This window comes from Carcharodon carcharias, chromosome 7 (assembly GCF_017639515.1).
Source record: "Carcharodon carcharias isolate sCarCar2 chromosome 7, sCarCar2.pri, whole genome shotgun sequence".
NCBI lineage: Eukaryota > Metazoa > Chordata > Chondrichthyes > Lamniformes > Lamnidae > Carcharodon > Carcharodon carcharias.
Window position 1 is genome coordinate 79,963,066 of NC_054473.1, and position 19,603 is coordinate 79,982,668.

A 19,603-nucleotide genomic window follows, 5' to 3' on the forward strand; every position below is an offset into this window, starting at 1 on the left:
CTGAACATCCTGACACGCATGCATCTACAGGAAATGTATTTTTGCCCACCAAAAATGACCATGCCTGATGTTTCTGTATGAGTGCTGCCAACAGCTGTCAATCAAGAAATGAGTGTCCATCTGTAATTTCATTTTAGCCCTGGCTAGGTTGGTGGCACTAGTCAGATGATTGTGGGTTCAAATCACACCCCAGAGACTTGAGTGCATGATCTAGGCATGGCATCCCAGCGCAGGTTTTCAGGTTGCAATATTCTGCCTGTTATATGAATTGTAGCTGCAGGTAAATGAGGCCCAACCCTGATGTCAGGATGAGGCTGAGCTCCAAGGGAAATCATCTTGCTTATTTGAACATAGGAGACCTAATCATCAAAACAGATTACCTGCTCATTATCACCTTGCTGTACACAAATTGGCCGCTGTGTTTCCTACATTATGAGTGGCCACAAAAAGAACCGCTTCATTGATTATAAAATGCTTTGGGATGTTGTGAAAGTTGCAAGCTCTTTCTTACCTGCAGTAGTTGTGCAACTTTGTTTAATGCTGAGGCCCAACCTGCAAAATAAAAACAAGTGGCTTTGCTGGGTGCATCGTGTCAAATTCTAAGGAGTCTTGATATAAACTCCTGTTTGACTAATAATAGAGCCTTACCTCCCCCAACATCCCCCACGACGGTCACTCAGCTCCTGACCTCATTACAGCCGTGGTTCAACCATGGGCAAAAGGTGAGGTGAGAGTGACTGTTCTTGACATCAAGGCAGCATTTGATTGAGTGTGACATCAAGGAGCCCTAGCAAAACTGGAGTCAATGGGAATCGGAAGGAAAACTCTCCGCTGGTTGGAGTCATACCTAGCACAAAGGAAGATGGTTGTGGTTGTTGGAGGTCAGTCTTCTAAGCTCCAGGACATTACTGCAGGAGTTCCTCAGGATAGTGTCCTAGGCCTAACCATCTTCAGCTTAAGGTCATAAGTGGGAATGTTTCCTGATGATTGCACAATGTTCAGAACCAGTCCCAACTCCTCAGATACTGAAGCAGTCCATGTCCAAATGCAGCAAAATCTGGGCAATTGCCAGGCTTGAGCTGACAAGTGGCAGGGAACATTCGTGCCACACAATGACCATCTCCAACGAGAGAATCTAACCATCGCCCCTTGACATTCAATGGTATTACCATCACTAAATCCGCCCACTATCAACATTCTGGGAGTTACCATTGGCCAGAAACTGAACTGGACAAGCCACATAAATAACAGGTCAGATGCTAGGAATCCTGTGGCGAGTAACTTACCTCATGACTCCCCAAAGCCTGTCCACCATCTACAAGGCTGGATAGGCCAGTAAATTATAGGTCACAGTCTGACTTTGGTGGTGGGCAAGGATGGGACAAGGTACAAGGAGCAGAGGTAAAGGTGAGTTGGGGTTTAAGGATGTTGGGAGACCATTAGGACTAAATGAGTCTGGAAATAACATGACTGAGGGCTTCAGTGATAGATGGGCCAATGTTTTCGCAGGGTTTTGTTGGGGGGGGGTGGGGAAGATAAGCAACTGTTGTGATGCAAAGGGCATCATGTCAGTAAGAAAGTGCAATAATGTGTGGTCAATCCACCAGTTTCTGTATCATTAAAGTCATTCTCGCTGAAGAAGTCGATTGGGGCACTTATACAGAGGTTAGCACGAGTCATCATTTCTTTGAGGTCTGAAGCATGAGGTAGGGAGGCTGGAAAATTCTTGAAAAGTGGGACTAGGTTAGGGTTAATCACAGAAGCCATTAATATAATGTTGCTTAAACAAAAAAAAAAAATCCATAGTACAAAATTTATTTAAAAAAAAATATTTAATGAACAAGATTTTTGTAAACAGAACAAAAAAAGTGGGTTAATAGATATCTGCACTGTACAGGCAGCTGAGTGCCAAACTGGACAATTGGCTTTTCCCCTCTGGGGCTGGAAGTGGCAGGGGATATACAAGTCTTTGTGCCCTGAGGGACATCATTGCCAGGCAAGGATGACAACGCCACCCAGTGCGAGCATCAGCACCTCTCCATAGGCCAGCTATCACTCTGATTCAATGTGACTCGAGGAATGTCCACAATTTCACCAGTGTGAATTTCACTTCCCACACCAGTTAGATCCATATCTAGTACTTGCTGGTAATATCCCCTCTTCTTCCCCCACCCACGCCATTCCACAAAGAAGTCCCTTACACTTTGGACACACTATAGAAAACCCCTTGAGCAAAATAAGTTGGGGGGGCTGAGGAGAAATCACCGTATAGTTAAGTCCAAGCCTATGTTCCTTCAGTGTCGACAAACATACATTTTCCAGTAGGGATTGCTGTACAATACAAAATAGAGGTTGCAGGTCCTTACTGGGTTTTGCTGAGCTCATCCAGGGTGTTTAACCAATTTCTCTTTCACCACATAGATCAACTAGCTTAGGGTGGGGATTGGAAATTCCTGGGCACTTGGTTCATTGCCACAGTGCCTCCCTGAATTGGTGTGCCAAATACCCAACTAATGACAGTTCATGCCCAGTAGGGATAGGTTCAGACTGCTTCAATTCCTTTTCACATGGGGCCTTTACTACAAGAGTGTAGACTAATTCAGCCAATTAGCAACAGATTTGAAACAAAGGCCTATAAGATATCACAATGCAAAAGTAGGTTAACGATAAAACAAAATGCCACTATACCCCTAGGGAGCTGCTGCATGACCACATTCCACAGCACTGCTCAGAAAACCAGCTAGCATAAATTTTTATGCAACTTTTACAAGCACCTCCATGCTCTAACTCTTTTCTCCTAAAACACCACAAGCAACACTTCCCGAGAATCAGTTTATTTTATAGCAAATCTCAAGACATTAAAGTCCCCTTTTTATTAATAAATACAAAAAAGGCAAGTGAAAAACCAATGGAAATGTACAATAACGAGGTGGTGGCAGGGCACACTTGGGGTTTCACTAGAGTTCACTCCGTGATTTGGCAGCAAGGGGGGCGTACTTGGGCATCAGATCAGTGATTTTCCGGATGAAGTCAGATTTCTCTGCACAGCCTTTACATGACTCGCCCCACTCGTCAAGGATCTTCTTCAGCTCCTTGACTCGCAGCTTCTTCAGATCAACTGTGCTCAGGTCCACCTGTTTGTCTGGGGTTCAGTAGAGTGGAAAGAAACAACCAGATGGTCAGCAGCACCATTCTCAATCCCCTTCCCCAAACACACCCTCCCATTATACAGTTCTCCATTTGAGAGGACAGTTTTGTATAGGCTGGTCCTTTGTGGATTGACTCACTTTTCTGTGAGGGCACTGTGCCTGACAATGCTAAGACCTGGAGTTTGCAATGTCTTTACACAAATGCATGTTTCCCCTTAGTGCTATATGATGTGCCACTGCACTGCAACAAGTCCCACTAGTTGAACAGAACCACCTCAACATTTAGCAAGATGCAGCAGCTTGTTGACTAAAGAAAGAATTGACATTAAGGGAACCAAGCGTTATGGGGAAAAGGCAGGAATGTGGAGTTGAGGATTATCAGGTCAGCCATGATCTCATGAATGGCAGAGTGGATTCAAAGGGCCTAATGGCCTACTTCTGCTTCTACGTCTTATGATCTTATTTATATAGTGACTCTGACAACCTCAGAACAGCCCAAGGCTAACTTTTGAACAGCAATGGGATAAAATTCATTGCATCGTCTACTCTTAACATTTGTTTCCAGATAATTCAAACCCATCATGCAGGCCACCCTACATGGGTGGAAACAAGAGAAGTCAGGATAAATCAAGGTTTTTAAAACTCAAACTTGGTGTCACCTAACATTCCTCAATATATCCTGTCTTCAACCTTGGTGGTGTTCTGCACTATGGGCACACTGACCTTATATTTGGGTTCCTCATTAAACAAAACTACATTGATTAATTAATTCACTTCACCCTTAAAATACTGCAGCTTAGGAGTCAGTTTGACCCCAGCAGCAATGTAACAGATTAATGAAATAGCCCACTAATGCACCCTAATTTCCATATACTGAGCCCTAGTCATACATCATTACTGAGAAAATGGGGCTTATTCACCCCAGCAGATTTGGACACTGTATAAAAGAGGGCAAGAACCAAAGTCTTGGAAGAAAATCTTTACTCAGCAGCAACCATTGCTTCTAATTTGGGATGTACTAGTTGTTTGCAATGTCCAAGAATTCACAGCCCAGAACATATACTGCAGTAGGGCACAGCTTTGGTCTGGTGGACCTTCCCAAGCTTCAGGAGCTCAAGTCACGTGTCTGACTAGGCAGAACTCTGGTAGGTGTGTATTTGTTAGCAGTGAAGCCCCAAAGCCCAGCCAGCAAAATTGATTCATAGCACAGAGCCAGCATCTACAGAGCCAACTTCAATGGGTACCAGTCAGAAGTCAAAAACACACTTATACAAGGCAAGCAGGGAAAATGCCCCATTGTGGGATAAGTTTTTAAATTAATACTTTAAGGAAAAGGCTGAATAGATGGTGGCAATCTGTGGGAAGCTTTAAGTGCTACTTTGGTTTTAGACAGAAAAGATACAGCTGTAAAACCAATACTAGTACTGTAATTAAAAAATATATTCTGTACCTCAATTCCTTTTACCCACCTTTATTCCATATCCCTGGATATGCTTAACTAACCAAAATCTATCACCCAGTCTTGAAATGTTCTATTGTCCACAGACTATTGGGGTTGAAATTCCAGATTTCCACTACCCTTTGAAGAAATGCTTCCTTGATATCATCCCTGAACAGTCTAGCTCTAATTTTAAAATGTGTGTCCCCCAACTCCAGTCCTAGATTTCCTCGGAGGAATTAACTTTACTCTCTGCCCTTTCAAATCTGGAATCATTTAATATACCTTGGTTAAATCACTTGTCAATCTTCCAAACCAATCGTTCAACCAACTTTATGCAACCCGTCTTCATAATCTAACTACTCAAACTCCAGCTTTGCACCTGCACTGACCCTTACCATATTTCAGATCACAGATCTGACTGTCTGTCTTCTTCAGTTTTTCACATATTTTATTAACCGGTACATGATTGCTCATGGGTTTGGAGACTTCTTTAACTATCTTGGTGGCTGCATCACGTGTTGCTCCAATGTAATAGCACTGGAATAAAAAAATACATTAGTGACATTTGTACTTCCTCCAGCTCTCCACTCCTTTCTAGATTGCCCTGCTGCTTCAATCATTGACCACCCACACTTCCTTACTTAACTTCAAATATGCAGATGTCTTGGGCATGGACACACTTTTACCACTTAATAAACTGACTGATTGTTCACAGAAATAAGCTGGTCCTAAATAGACCCACACCACTATCCATGAATTGGAAATATGTTGGATTTAATCAGATCCGATACAATTAATGGATCCAAAATGCACACAGTTCAAAGGTCTTCAATCGAATACAATTCTTCTGTTACGAAATTAATATGAATGAGTCAGAGTTAGAGTTAAATGGGAAAGGTTAATGAGAGACATTAAACTACTCCTGGAACTAAATCCAAGGTGGTTGTGGGTTCAAACCTTCAGCTGCAGTATGGAGTCCTGTTGTTAACACTAACACATACCTGACTGGTCCTTCACCCTGCCAGTGAACAGAAATTACAGTGAAAAGAGGAGCTTTAAAACTTAAGTGTTCACCAAACTCACCCCATTGCCTGCAAGAGAGGTGTAGGTGGTTTGGGGAGGGGGGCGACAGGGCATTGGGGAACAGGGAAGGGCTTTAGTGTTGAAGCAGCTTTTGGGAAGCCGTGGAAATAGTCCTGGATTTAAGCAGAAAGACAATACGGCATCATCCTTCATGAGTGTGCTTTAAGTTACCCAGCACAATCACTGCCTCAGCACATCAAACTACATTGCACACGCAAGGCACGACATTGTAAATTACCAGCCACTTACAAATCGGTTCTCCTTGCCCTTGACATCTTTGCAAGTCTGGATTAGATGTTCCTCTATAACATCAGGAGTGAAGTTTATACCTTGTTCATTCAGAGAGTCGTAAAACCGTCCCAGGAATGACAAACATACTGCAAGAAAGAACAAAAAAAAACCTTACATCTGTTTGGTTTAACACTAAAAAATCAAAAATATTTTAGCAGCTGCAGGTATAGGAGGAAGGTATTAAGCTGCAATTAACTCCCAGCATTTGCTGGAGTTTTCCAGATTTCTATTACGCTTTGTGGGGAAAAAAAAGTCCCCCAGTTTCACTGTGAACAGTCTGGCTCTAATTTCAAAATTACGCACTTTTGCTCTCAATTTTCCAGAGGAAATAATTTCTCCATGTGTACTCTAATGTATCACTATCATTTTAAAAACACCTCAAATAATTAAAAACTTCAATCTTCTAAAGTTAAGTGAATGCAAACCATGTTCAATGCTCCTGGCCTCATGATTTGACCCTTTTAAATCCCAGTATTATTCTGCTGATGCATCTCCTGAAAGGTCAATACGTCCCTCCTAACATGCAATTTCCAGGACCAAATAGTGTTCAACATGGGGTCTGAGCAGGACACTATTCAATCACAGCACTATTTCCTCCCCTTTGTATCCAGCCCACCTGAAACTTCACAGCCTGGATACCAATTCCATTTCCATCCCTGGTTACTTGCTCAGAATAAAACTGGTCAGTGCCCAACCTTGTGATCCTGAGCTGACTCCCACAATCAGTGGGACCCACTTCCAATCACCTCAATACTGAATCTTTCCAACAGTCAGTGTCAGCTACTCCAGCAGTGCCTTTCAGAAACCCTCAACTCCTTCAAAAATGGGCCATATATCCAATCTCTCACACCCATCATCCCTATCCTCAATTTCCAAGTACTTCCTAAAATCACCAAAGTGCACTGAATTCAAGCCTATCTTTAAATCCCGTGAAATCTTCTCCAGTCCTACATACCAGCACAAATTGTAGAGCACAGAAAGAGGCCATTTAGCTCTTTGAAGGACCCTCCTTTTTCTAACTCTGATCTACTACATACTTTGTTCTACTCAATTGTTTCTGTCAGTGATTAACATTCACATGCCTGCACCTCTTCACACCTTGCCACTTTAAAAACCTTTGAATCTGCCATTAATCGTTATCTCCACTTTATGCTCCCTGATCTGTGTTCAATGTTGTAAAATAAAGCACAGGGACAGACAACCTTCCAACTCGCAGCCCTAGCCAGAATCTTGTGACAATACAGTGCTACTTCACTCAACTCAAACACACAATCTAGAAGTGTCAACTGTAGGGAAGTCTCCAAACTCCTTTCTGCAAACACTGGAAAACATTAGCTAATCAAAAATGATTATAAATCCCAAGGTGAGTATATTAAGTGGAGTGTCTGCTCAAGTAGCTTGACTTAATGCTCCTCATCCCAATTGGAAAACATATGCAGAGATTAACCCCTTTCAGTTCCATGGGTTAAGATACAAGCACAAGAACCAAGTTCAATCTAGTACTTCTCCACCTGGTGCCTCCTAACATATTTCCTTGCTGTGTGATTACCCTGTGTGCATGTTAAAGGAAGCACTTGCATTTCTATAGAGCCTTTATAACTATGGGATGCCCCAAAGTGCTTCACACCTAATCTGCCTGAAAAAGGAGGTAGAGGGAGAAACACTCGTTGCATTTAAAAAAATACTTGGAAATGCAATTGAAGTGCTATAACCCATGGGGACACGAGAGCAATTGTTAAATTTTAAACTGAGATTGATAGATTTTTGTTAACCATGGGTATTAAGGGATATGGGAAAAGACAGGTTTATGGAATTAGGTTGCAGGTCAGCTATGGTCCCATTAAATGGCCAAACAGACTCATGGGGCTGAACAGCCTCATAGTACGGATGAAGAGCTGAAAAGTTGGATTAGACTGGAAAACATTTTCTCGGCCTACACATGCACAATGGGCCAAATGGCCTCCTTCGGTGCACATGTTTTTTTATGTCCCTTTCTGTCTTAGTGGTGTTGGTTGAGAGAAGTATTGGCCAGGACCCCAGGAGATGTGCCCTGCTCTTTGAATAATGCTACAGGATGTTTTACATTCATGAGGGAAAACAAGGCCTCAATTTAATATCTCATCTAAAAGTTGTCACCTCTGACAGTGCAGGACTCCTTCAGTACTACAATGGAATGTCAGCCTAGATTGTGTTACAAGGATCTGGAGTGTGGCTTAAACTCATCACTGTGACTCAGTTGAAGAGTGCTGCCACTGAGTGAAGACTGCCACCTCAAATGGCTCCCATTAAGTAATGCTTCACTAGAATCACTGTTAAGCACCATAGCTCGCTATATTCAAGGTATACTTTACCTGCAGAATGCAGCAGAATTTGACCCTGTAGGTGCCCCATCCAAAGCTTATTTTACAGAGGGATTACAGGGTCGTGACTAGAACCTGTGAGACTGTGACTGTCCAGGCTGGGGGCCAAACCATTTCACTCACGTGCTTGGATCAACTAACCCAGAGATTAAAGCAGGGACCTTCCCTGTTGAGCAAGGTTCAGTGTTTTGACGAGTTGGAAAGGGGGAAATCCCTTCATTGTCACACTCCAGTTTCAGGGTAAACAGATGCCAGATGTCTGCCAATGTTACTGTACATGCATATTAAATTAGCAGCACCAGAATAGTGCACACACAGCAACACATGCTGCAAAAGAGGTAGTAAGTATGCTTAATAAAATCCTTGCACCTATCATTTGATTTAAATAGCAGTACAAATTTCCCTATGCTTTGGGAAGTAGAAGACTAATTAGAATCATACAATACAGCGTAGAGTGAGGCCATTCAGTCCACCAGGTCTGCACTGGCTCTTTTGTAAGGCAATCCAGTTAATTCCACTTCCCCACTCCTTCCCTGTGTCCCTGCAATTCCCTCGAAGTTTATTATTGAATCTATATTCACCAGCTTCAGGCAGTGTTTTCCAAATCCGAACCATGTCACCTCTGGTTCTTCTGCCTATTGTCTTCAATCTGTTTCTTCTTGTTACTGACCTTTCAGACATTGGAAACAGTCTCTCCATCTAAACTGAAATTTTAAATACCTCCATCAAATTCCTTTTTAACCTGCTCCACTCAAATTACTAGAGAAATTCTGAAGAGTGCGAGCACCTTGGAGAATTCACGTCAAGTGGCTACTTTACAGAAATATAGACACCAATACCAGGGTTCTACCCAATGTCCACTCCCTTCCCTACAGGGAGTATCTGGGGCAGTTATTTTTAATCAGCCTGAATGTCAATCTGGCACTATGCATTTGGATGTCACTGTCATTTGGCAGTGCAGTTTCTTCGTCCACAGTCTAGCCTGAGCTGCAGTAGTCATTCCCCAGGGAGCAATTTCAACATGAAGGGGCACTGACTGCTTGTGGGGAGTCACTGCAGCAACCGAATATGAATACACAGCTTGAGGAAGATATCTAGTTAGACCTGGGACCATTGGCCTTAAGACCCTTGGTGGTTGAAGGTACTGAAGGCAATGGTTTTCAGCTGCAGCAGTCCTTCAAGGGCCAGATTGGCTCAATGATTATACTCGGAGCTGAAAGATCATGGGTTCAAACCTCACTTCACGTACTTCCAACACTATTTAGGCTGCAGCTTCATTCACTAGTGTAAACATGACCAAATCCATATCCTGATGGCACTGTGGGATTAGGCACACAAACACCGGTTTCTCACAACCCAAACCACAGCAGGAGGGAAGGGATGAGACCAAGGGAAAAAGAGGAGACGTGCAGTCCGAACTAGTGTTTGATCTGCTCAATGGAGACAAAGGATAACCGTTCTTTTGTACAATTAGCAACTCAAATAAAACAGCAGCTTCAGAAAAATCACAATTTAAGGTTGAGATATCATTCTATCTAAAATGAAGAACTTCAGGCAATCTAAATTTGACATTATTGGGCGATTTTCAACTACTCTCCCATCCAATCTTCCAATCCCCAACTCCCCCAGCCTTCCACATTCTGTTACCCGACATTCAAAACCTCAGTGCTACACCCCCTTCAGCTCTTACTATTTCCCCACCTTCACTTCATTCTGGGAAACTCCCTTTAATCTTCCCCTCAAACCCTCCTCCACCTCACCCCCACCCCTTCCACTTCTTTAAATGGACGCACACTCTGCATATCACTCTCTCATTCTGCCCCCCACCCTTCTACAATTACCTCCCATCCAAAAATCATCTTCTGGCATGTAAATAGTGAACAGGTAGAGCTGGACTGGGGCCTATTACAGACAAAAAGGGCCGCAATGGCCCTCCCTCCCTCCCTCCCACCCACCACAACGGCCCTCCCAACCACCCGCCACAACGGCCCTCCCAACCACCTGCCCACCAACCACAATGGCCCTCCCTCCCACCCACCCGCCAACCACGGCCCTCCCTCCCACCCACCAACCACGGCCCGCCCGCCCACCAACCAACCAACCCACCACGGCTCGCCCACCCACCCACCAACCAACCCACCCACCACGGCCCACCAACCCACCCACCCACCCACCAACCCACCCACCCACCCACCAACCCACCCACCCACCAACCCACCCACCCACCAACCAACCCACCCACCCACCCACCCACCAACCAACCCACCCACCCACCAACCAACCCACCCACCCACCAACCAACCAACCCACCCACCAACCAACCCACCCACCAACCAACCCACCCACCAACCAACCCACCCACCAACCAACCCACCCTGGCCCACCCACCACAGCCCACCCAGGCCCACCCACCACAGCCCACCCAGGCCCACCCACCCACCAACCAACCCACCCTGACCCACCCAGACCCACCAACCAACCCACCCTGACCCACCCAGACCCACCCACCAACCCACCCTGGCCCACCCACCCACCAACCCACCCTGGCCCACCCAACCAACCCACCCTGGCCCACCCAACCACCAACCAACCCACCCTGGCCCACCCAACCACCAACCAACCCACCCTGGCCCACCCAACCACCAACCCACCCACCCTGGCCCACCCACCCACCAACCCACCCTGGCCCACCCACCAACCCACCCACCCACCAACCCACCCACCCACCAACCCACCCTGGCCCACCCACCCACCAACCAACCCACCCTGGCCCACCCACCCACCAACCAACCCACCCACCAACCAACCCACCCTGGCCCACCCACCCACCCACCAACCAACCCACCCACCAACCAACCCACCCTGGCCCACCCACCCACCAACCAACCCACCCACCAACCAACCCACCCTGGCCCACCCACCCACCAACCAACCCACCCTGGCCCACCCACCCACCAACCAACCCACCCACCAACCCACCCTGGCCCACCCACCCTGGCCCACCCACCCTGGCCCACCCACCAACCCACCCTGGCCCACCCACCCTGGCCCACCCACCAACCCACCCTGGCCCACCCACCCACCCACCAACCCTAGCCCACCCACCAACCCTAGCCCACCCACCAACCCTAGCCCACCCACCAACCCTAGCCCACCCACCAACCCAGGCCCACCCACCCACCAACCAACCCACCCTGGCCCACCACGGCCCACCACAGCCCAACCAACCACCCACCCACCACGGCCCACCCTCCCACCTACCCACCAACCACAATGGCCCTCCCCACCATCCCCATCCCCCACAGTGCCCCATCCACTCCCCCTATGTCCCACTCTTCTTGGTAACTCTTACCTTCACACTCCCCTTCCTTCAATGCCTCGGACGGCGCCACCAATAAGACAAAAGCCGCAGCCACGCCACTCGCCAAGAGCATTCCGCCCATCTTCAGCTCCAGGTCTCTACTGCACCAGGCCAACCCCTAGTACCTACCGGCAACACACCGTGCTGTGCAACCAAACCATCATATCGCACCCCTATTGGACCACGTCTCAGCTAACACGGCTCCGCCCCTCACATCCTCCCCGTTATATGGTTTCTCTGGATGTCATTCAGTACACGTCAGCGAGCGACCCACGCTCAGGTTCGGTTACGCCCGGTGAAGTCTCCCAGCGGCCAGTTGGCGCCTCGCGATTGGCCGAGGGGCATCCAGCCAATCGGAATCATCCACCAAGCACCTAAACGCAACGTCACTTCCTGGAGATGAATTGTGGGTAAGGGTCTGGTCTCCTGGTAATCGTGGGCGGGGCCAGGGCAACAGGGGGCGGGCCAGGTCGAGAAGCGGGGTCTGGGTTAGTGAGGTCAAGCGCGCAGCCAGTGAGCGGCGAGCCCAGAGAGCTGAGTAGCCAGGGCCAGGGCCATGGCGGAGATGGGCGGAGCCAGAGATGGGAGGTGCCAGAGCGGACAGGGGGCGGAGCCGATGAGGGGCGTGGTCACAGGGAATTCGCTGGGCAGCCATTTTGTGAATATAGATGTCAAAAATTACACACGAGGCCTGACAGTATCTGTGGTGAGAAAGACAGAGTTAACGTTTTGAGTCCAGATGACTCTTCAGAGCTTAAGGGAAGTAGAAACGTGGTCTCCTCTACATTGGGGAGACCAAATGCAGACTGGATGATGGCTTTGCAGAACGCCTTCGGTCTGTCTGCAAGCATCACCCAGACCTCCCTGTTGTTTGCCATTTTAACACTCCACCCTGCTCTCATGCCCACATGTCTGTCCTTGCCCTGTTGCATTGTTTCAGTGAAGCTCAATGCAAACTGGAGGAGCAGCACCTCATCTTCCAACTAGGCACTTTACAGCCTTCCGGACTGAATATTGAGTTCAACAACTTCAGACCATGAACTCTCTCCACCATCCCCCCCTTTTTGATCCCCTTTTTTCTAAATTCATTTTTATTTTTTAGTTTTTATTTTTTATTTTTTCCACTTATTTTCATTATTATATTTTAAATTTAATTCCATTTTTATTAATTGTGTTATCCCCGGCCTTTAGCCTATTTCCCACTGCCATCCCTCACCCCCATCCAGTAAGGCCATCTGTCACTTTTCAGAGTGCTTACCCTGATCCGGCCATTATCACATTCTACTTTCTACTCTTAATGTCACCATTAGCACCTCCTTCAGCCAGTACCACCACCATTAACACCGTTTTGACCTTTTGTTTATGACATCTTTTGCAATCTATCCTTTGCCTCCACCTATCGTTGGCCTTCTAATCCAGCTTCACCTGTTCCAACCCCTTAAACAGTATAAATTTCACCACATTTCTACTTCCTTCAGTTCTGAAGAAAAGTCATATGGACTCAAAACGTTAACTGTCTTTCTCTCCATAAGTGCTGTCAGACCTGTTGAGTTTTTCCAGCCGTTTTTGCTTTTGTTTCAGATTTCCAGCATCTGCAGTATTTTGCCTTTGTCAAAAATTACAGCTTGGAAACAGGACATTGTATCCAATTAGGCCATGAGGAGCTCAAATCACTGTGGCAATAATACTCCCACTCACATTCATTCACCTCGTTCCTCTATTTTTTCTTTGCCTTTTCTTTCACTTACCTGTCCAAACCAATCTTCCATTGTTGACATAGTTTTCATCTTTAAAAACTTAAAAAATATTTTTTTCCACTGTTTAAAAATAAGGGGTCGCCCATTTAGGTCAAAGATGAGAAGAATTTTTTTTATCAGAGAGTAGTGAGTTTTTGGAAATTTCTTCCTTGAAAGGCGGTGGAAGCACAGTCTTTGAATATTTTTAAGGCAGAGGTAGATCGATTCTTGATAAGCAAAGGGATGAAAGGTAATTGGGGGTCAGTGGGAATGTGTAGTTGAGGTTACAATCAGATCAGCCAGTATCTTGGGCAGGCTCGAAGGTCCGAATGGCCTACTCCTGCTCCTAATTTATATGTTATTTCAACCACTAACTTTCTGGGGGAAAAATGACAAAATGTGCAAAATTCAACATATACTTCTATGGTACCTTGCAAGTCCTCAGCACGGCTTAACTAAACATGACTGACAATTTTCCATGGGATTGTGCTAACCCTCCGGAAATGGCCTGGAGTCTCCAGATCATTAATCGAAAAGCAGAACACTGTGGATACTGGAAATCTGAAATAAAAGCAGGAAATTCTGGAAATATTCAACAGGTCAGGCAGCATCGGTGGAAGGAAACAGAGTTAACATTTCAGGTTGATGATCTTTCATCAGAAGATCATTGTCCAGGATTCCCAGGAAAATATTGGTGATGGGAGAAAAAGCCTGTTTGTTTTAACATCAAGATTGCTACATCAGGCATCAAAGATTCTGTTCACATTCCATTGGTGTGGGAAGATAATGTGGTCGGAGGTTGGACCAATGGTGGGATTGTGTGTTCAGGGCAGTGAGTTTGAGGTGGGAGTTTCAGTGATGAAGCTCTTGGGCCCACCTGTCATGCCCGCCCGATGAAAGCAAAATCCTGCCTCGTTTCTCTTAGACACTGCTTTCACTATCCCCCTCTTGATATGTTTCACACTGAGCTTTATCCATGCTTTACACTTTCTTTCTTTGCCTAGAATACCTGGCACCTCTGTGCCTCAGGGAGATTAGTTTTAGTCTAAGAAGTGTAATAAAGTGGCCAGAAAAATTTATGACGTCCCCTCATGTGAAACTGTCACATGAGCTGGGACATGTGCATTAATTTTAATACAAATTTTTCTGAAAATTTTAAATCATTCATGAAACTTCATCCTGCCTGTGGATGAGGTTCCATGAAAAATGTGAAGGCCGCCTGGGCTCTTCGTCTGCCTGCCAACCTTAAGGTTGGACCGGCAGCTCAGCTGATTGCCTTAATTAGTTTTTAAATGGCCTTTGACCATTTGGCAGGCGCGCAGCCAACTCGGTCGAAAATCAAAATGACGTGTGGTGACATCAGGACACACGCCCGATGTCACCCTGCGTCATTTTACGCCTCAGCGAGTGGGCCCTGCTCCCGATAGGCGAGCCGAAGATTCTGCCCCATTTTATCTTTATAGGGTTAATTACACTAACACGGTGCCATTACTTCAACGCATTCTATCTACATTTAATAATTACATGAATATCCTCACCTTACACGACACTGTGTCAAGTGATATTCATATGGTCTTCCTTTAATGTCCCTGGGCAATGCCATCAATTCTGTGTTCATTGTTCTTTCCATTTGAGAAACCATGGGCAGGATTTTACTTTCATCAGGCGGGCGCACGCCCCACCCAATCGGGCGTAAAATCACACGTAATGACGTCGGACGAGAGTTCCAAGGTCATCGCGCACTCTTGCAATCTTTCGATCGGTGCGCCTGCCGACAAGAGGCCTATTAAGGCCCTTAAGCAATTAATTAATGTGTATTTTTCACTGCCCATTCATCCGTTTGTTTGGATGAGGTTTCCAATGGTAAATAAAAAAAAATTCAACTTCATTTTAAACATGCCTATCTTCATGTGACTGAGTCACATGTGGGGACATGTATCAGATTTTAAATCCTTATTTCTGTTTCTCCAATTCTTCAGTTCCCTGAGGCAGCTCTGAGCCCTCAGGGATCTCTTAGTGCGCGCATGCGCAGACTTCTGCACTCACCCTCCTCCCACCCCCACCCTAGCAGTGCTGAGCGCCAATTAATGGCCAGTGTGAATTCACGGTCAGGGGCCAATCGCGGGTGGCGGACCTTTCCCCAGCTGCTCCTGGGCCCACCTGTCATGCCCACCCAACGAAAGTAAAATCCTGCCCTATTTCTCTTAAACACTGCTTTCACTATCTCCTCTTGATATATTTCACACTGAGCTTTATCCATGCTTTACACTTTCTTCCTGTGCCCAGACTACCTGGCACCATGCCCATTAGTTTACATATAGATTGTGATTGTACCCCACTGTCACAATATTTAGCACCGACCTCGTCCTCATTAATCCGTACACCCTGCTGCAGGATTAGTCTAATGTGTAAACACCGTGATTCTGCCTGATGTGCCTTTCATTACAAATTGACTATAGGGCAGTGGTGACCCTGTTCATCTTTTTGAACTAAAATGTTAAAGATTTTCTTGAGGGAGTGCTGCATTGCTGAAAGTGCTGTCTTTAGGATGAGATGTTAAATCCATATTCTCAGGTAGCTGTAAAACATCCCATGGCACTATTCATTGAAAAGCAGGGGATTATTTATCCCTCAACCAACATCTTCAGACACAGATCTTATAATTTATCTCTTTGCTGTCTGCAGTTCCTTGCTGTGTGTAAATTGGCTGCCTTGTTTCCCTATATAAACTATACTTCCAAATTAATTCATGGGCTATAAAGTGCTTTGGGATATCCTGTATAAATACAAGTTTTTCTTTGATAAGAAGCTAATATTGCTGCCCATCAGAGATGATATGTTTACTGGATAAAGAACACCACTTAAATGGCACCTCATTACATCTTCAGTCAGTTCTTTGGCATGTAGGTTAATTTTTCAATGCAGTCACTGTAGTTCTGTGCACATAACTAATGAAAGATAGTGCAAGTATTATAGTGATGATGAAAATGAACTGTCATTGGTAGTTTGTTCTTGCTATCTCTCTCTCTCTCCTACTGTGTTGTTTTCACTGTCTGATCACCAATAGTGTAATTTATATCACAGTCCTGGCAGCACATTAAGCTAAGTGGCACTGCTGTGCTACACAGCTGAGAGCGTATCATAAAATGACAGCCATTCCTTGCCCAACTAACGTGTGACACAGGCCATCTCTGGTCAGCAGAATGTGTTATACCGGCCTGAACAGCCCTCACCTAGACATGAGGGAAGACCCCTCACTCAAGTTGCTTGTAGTGTCAACAAGAAAAAGTCTACATCAGCTGCAGCCAACATGGGGAATAGCTTCTGTTCAATTGGAAATGATGCTGTATAATAATTGTTCCTTCACTGTCGCTGGGTCAAAATCCTGGAACTCCCTTTCTAACAGCACTGTGGGAGTACATGGACTGCAGTGGTACAAGAAGACGGCTCACCACCACTTTCTTAATAGCAGTTAGGGATAGGACAAAAAGTGCTGGCCCTCAGCAATGCCCACATCCCATGAATAAATAATAATAAAAAAGGATAAAAATAGGCAAGGTAACAAGTCAGAAATGAGTTTGTGAATCACTTAAAAGGGCACTCAAAAGGCACAGACCAATGTATGCTGGTTCTGGTACTCTGTATTATAAGCCACCATTTCAGTTTCCTTCCCTTATATTATATTTACTTTTTATCTTTTCTTTGTTCAGCTTCCAGGTCTATATCTCCACAAGTTCCATCTTCTGTGACCATCTCAGTCAGTATATGAATTTGGTATCTAATGGAATACATGTGTATATATGTACAGAGGGAGGTGGTGGCATAGCGGTCTTGTCGTGGACTAGAGACCAAATATAATGTTCTGGGGATCCAGTTTCAAATCCCCCCACTGCAGATGGTGAAATTTGAATTTAGCAAAAATCTGGAGTTAAAAGCCTGATGATGACTATAAAACCATTGCTAATTATCATGAAAACTCATCTCACTAATGCCCTTTGGGGAAGGCAACCTACCATCCTTACCTGGTTTGACCTCTGTATGACTACAGGCACACAGCAATGTGGTTGAATCTTAAATGCCCCCTGAACAAGGGCAATTAGGGATGAGCTGTGGATTTATCATGAAACCTTAAGGTTGGACAGGCAGCTCAGTTAATTAGTTTAATTACTATTTAAATGACCTTAATAGGCCTTTGACAGTTCAGCCGGTGCGCAGCCGACTCCAGTACGCGCCTGCCAAACTCAAGATCTAAATGACGCGGTGACGTCAGGACACATTCCCATCACTGCGCATCATTTGACGCATCGGCAAGTGGGTTCCGTCCCCACTCACTGACCTGAAGATTCTGCCTGTTTGACTCCCCTGTGGATCAAAATTCTGTTTAACTCAACTTTGAATATATTCAATCACCCAGCCTCCTTTGTTCTCTGGAGTAGTAGATTTCAAGTTTAACAACCCTCTGAGAGAAGAAATTCTTCCTTATCTCAGTCTTAGTGCCTCCTAGTTCTAGATTCCCTCACACAGGAAACATCATCTCAGCATCTAATTAGAATTATAGAACAACACTAAGTAACTAATTTCAACAGTGTGATCTCTACTTTTGCCTGGGCAAGACTTAACCAATTAATGCAAACAGGATTCTCTGGATAGCAAATTTTCAAAAATGTATTAAAGAAAAGATATACATAACAAATTTAAGACAATGACTGTTACAGCTTCAGCCAGTTGGCATTTCTGTTGAAGTCACAGGTTGCATCCTCTGACGTATCTGGTCTCGAACCCACTTGCAGAGATTGACATGCAGTTTGTTGTCTCTAGAGTCCTCTAAATTTGACCAGCATCAAAACCTTACTGAACCCCTGTATTTAGCCCCCATATGACCATCGCACCATATCAGAGTTAGGTTTTTGTTGATTTTGTTGATTGGCTGTAGCTGTTGCTAAATAAATTTGGTTGGCTTTTAGTTGAATCTTCCCTCTGGATGCCATCTGTCCTTACTATCTCAGACAGGAATACCAGGGGCTGAATCTTTGGCTCAGCAAGCGGGTGTAAAATGACATGTGGTGACGTCGGGCATGCGTCACCACGCCTCATTCAGACTTTCAGTTCGGTGGTTGCATACCTGAGTGGGCTGTGTGCCCGCCGAACTGTCAAAGGTCTATTAAGGCCATTTAACTCTCAATTAAAGTAATTAACGGAGCCCAGGTGGCCTTTGCATTTTTCATGGAACCTTATACACAGGCGGGATGAGGTTTCATGAACGATTTTAAATTTTGATAAACACTTTTATTGAAATTAATGCACATGTCCCAGCATGTGACAGTTTCACATGAGGAGATATGTCGTAAAAATTTTATCGCCACTTAATTAAACTTTTTGGACTTAAAACTAATCTCCCTTAGGCACCTCTGTGCCTCAGGGAGATTTCTGTGCTCTTTCGCACTCCCGACTCACCAACTGCCAACCGCCACCCCTCGCCAGCACGGGGAGCACACAGTGCTTCTGGGTGCGTATCACGCTGGCAAGCCTTAATTGGCCTGCCCACGTAAAAAGGCGGTGAGCACTCAATTGGGGGTGCCGATTGGGTCCGCGCCCACCTGCACCCGCTCCAGCCCACCCGACAGGCAGAAAATTCTGCCCAAGGGTTTTTTTTAATTCTTTCATGGGATGTGGGCTTTGCTGGGTGGGCCAGCATTTATTGCCCATCCCTAGTTGTTTCATACTGTTCCTTATTCTGATTCTGAACAACGCTCTATTCATTAAGCCAGACTCTGCAACACCATAGTATATGGTCCTAAGAACTTTATCAGGACTCCAGAAAGATTCCCTTGTTTGAGCAATTTTGGCTGAAACTGCACTTTCTTATTTGAGAAAGAGGGAGAGACTCAACTTAGTGATTATTCATTAATATTTAAATTAAAATCCAGTCTTTCTAAAATTATTATCGATTACATTAATTCATTAATTATAATATAACTCAATCATGGTTCATTACTTTTATAATCATATATTTCAAGACTGGCTGCTACTTAATAGTGATATAAAATGGCTTCTTCAGCCACATTGTTAAAATGACTTCTATTACCTTATTAGTTATTAGAGTGAATATGGTATAAAAATGGTTAAGTTGTACTAAAATCTAACTACCCGAAGCTGATTTACAGCTGTAAAGCCCCTCAGAA

General features: G+C 45.1%; 1 protein-coding gene across 1 annotated transcript; it reads right to left on the reverse strand.

The window, feature by feature from the left end:
* Positions 1 to 1,813: 1,813 nt before the first annotated feature.
* manf (mesencephalic astrocyte-derived neurotrophic factor) lies at positions 1,814 to 11,996 on the reverse strand. The gene is made up of 4 exons (XM_041192522.1): positions 11,677 to 11,996; positions 5,923 to 6,050; positions 4,986 to 5,127; positions 1,814 to 3,142 (listed from the first exon to the last, which is right to left on the reverse strand). The coding sequence occupies exons 1-4, from the start codon at positions 11,765 to 11,767 to the stop codon at positions 2,958 to 2,960; spliced, it is 546 nt and encodes a 181-aa protein (XP_041048456.1). The 5' UTR covers positions 11,768 to 11,996; the 3' UTR covers positions 1,814 to 2,957.
* Positions 11,997 to 19,603: the final 7,607 nt, after the last annotated feature.

What these genes read in the sequence shown, in the direction of transcription:
- manf (XM_041192522.1), bottom strand. Translation starts at nt 11,767, where the DNA reads ATGGGCGGAATGCTCTTGGCGAGTGGCGTGGCTGCGGCTTTTGTCTTA. An exon ending in GAAGGAAGGGGAGTGTGAAG is followed by an intron (nt 6,051 to 11,676) that starts GTAAGAGTTACC and finishes TCTTTCTTGCAG; the next exon opens with TATGTTTGTCATTCCTGGGA. An exon ending in AGGGCAAGGAGAACCGATTT is followed by an intron (nt 5,128 to 5,922) that starts GTAAGTGGCTGG and finishes TTTTTATTCCAG; the next exon opens with TGCTATTACATTGGAGCAAC.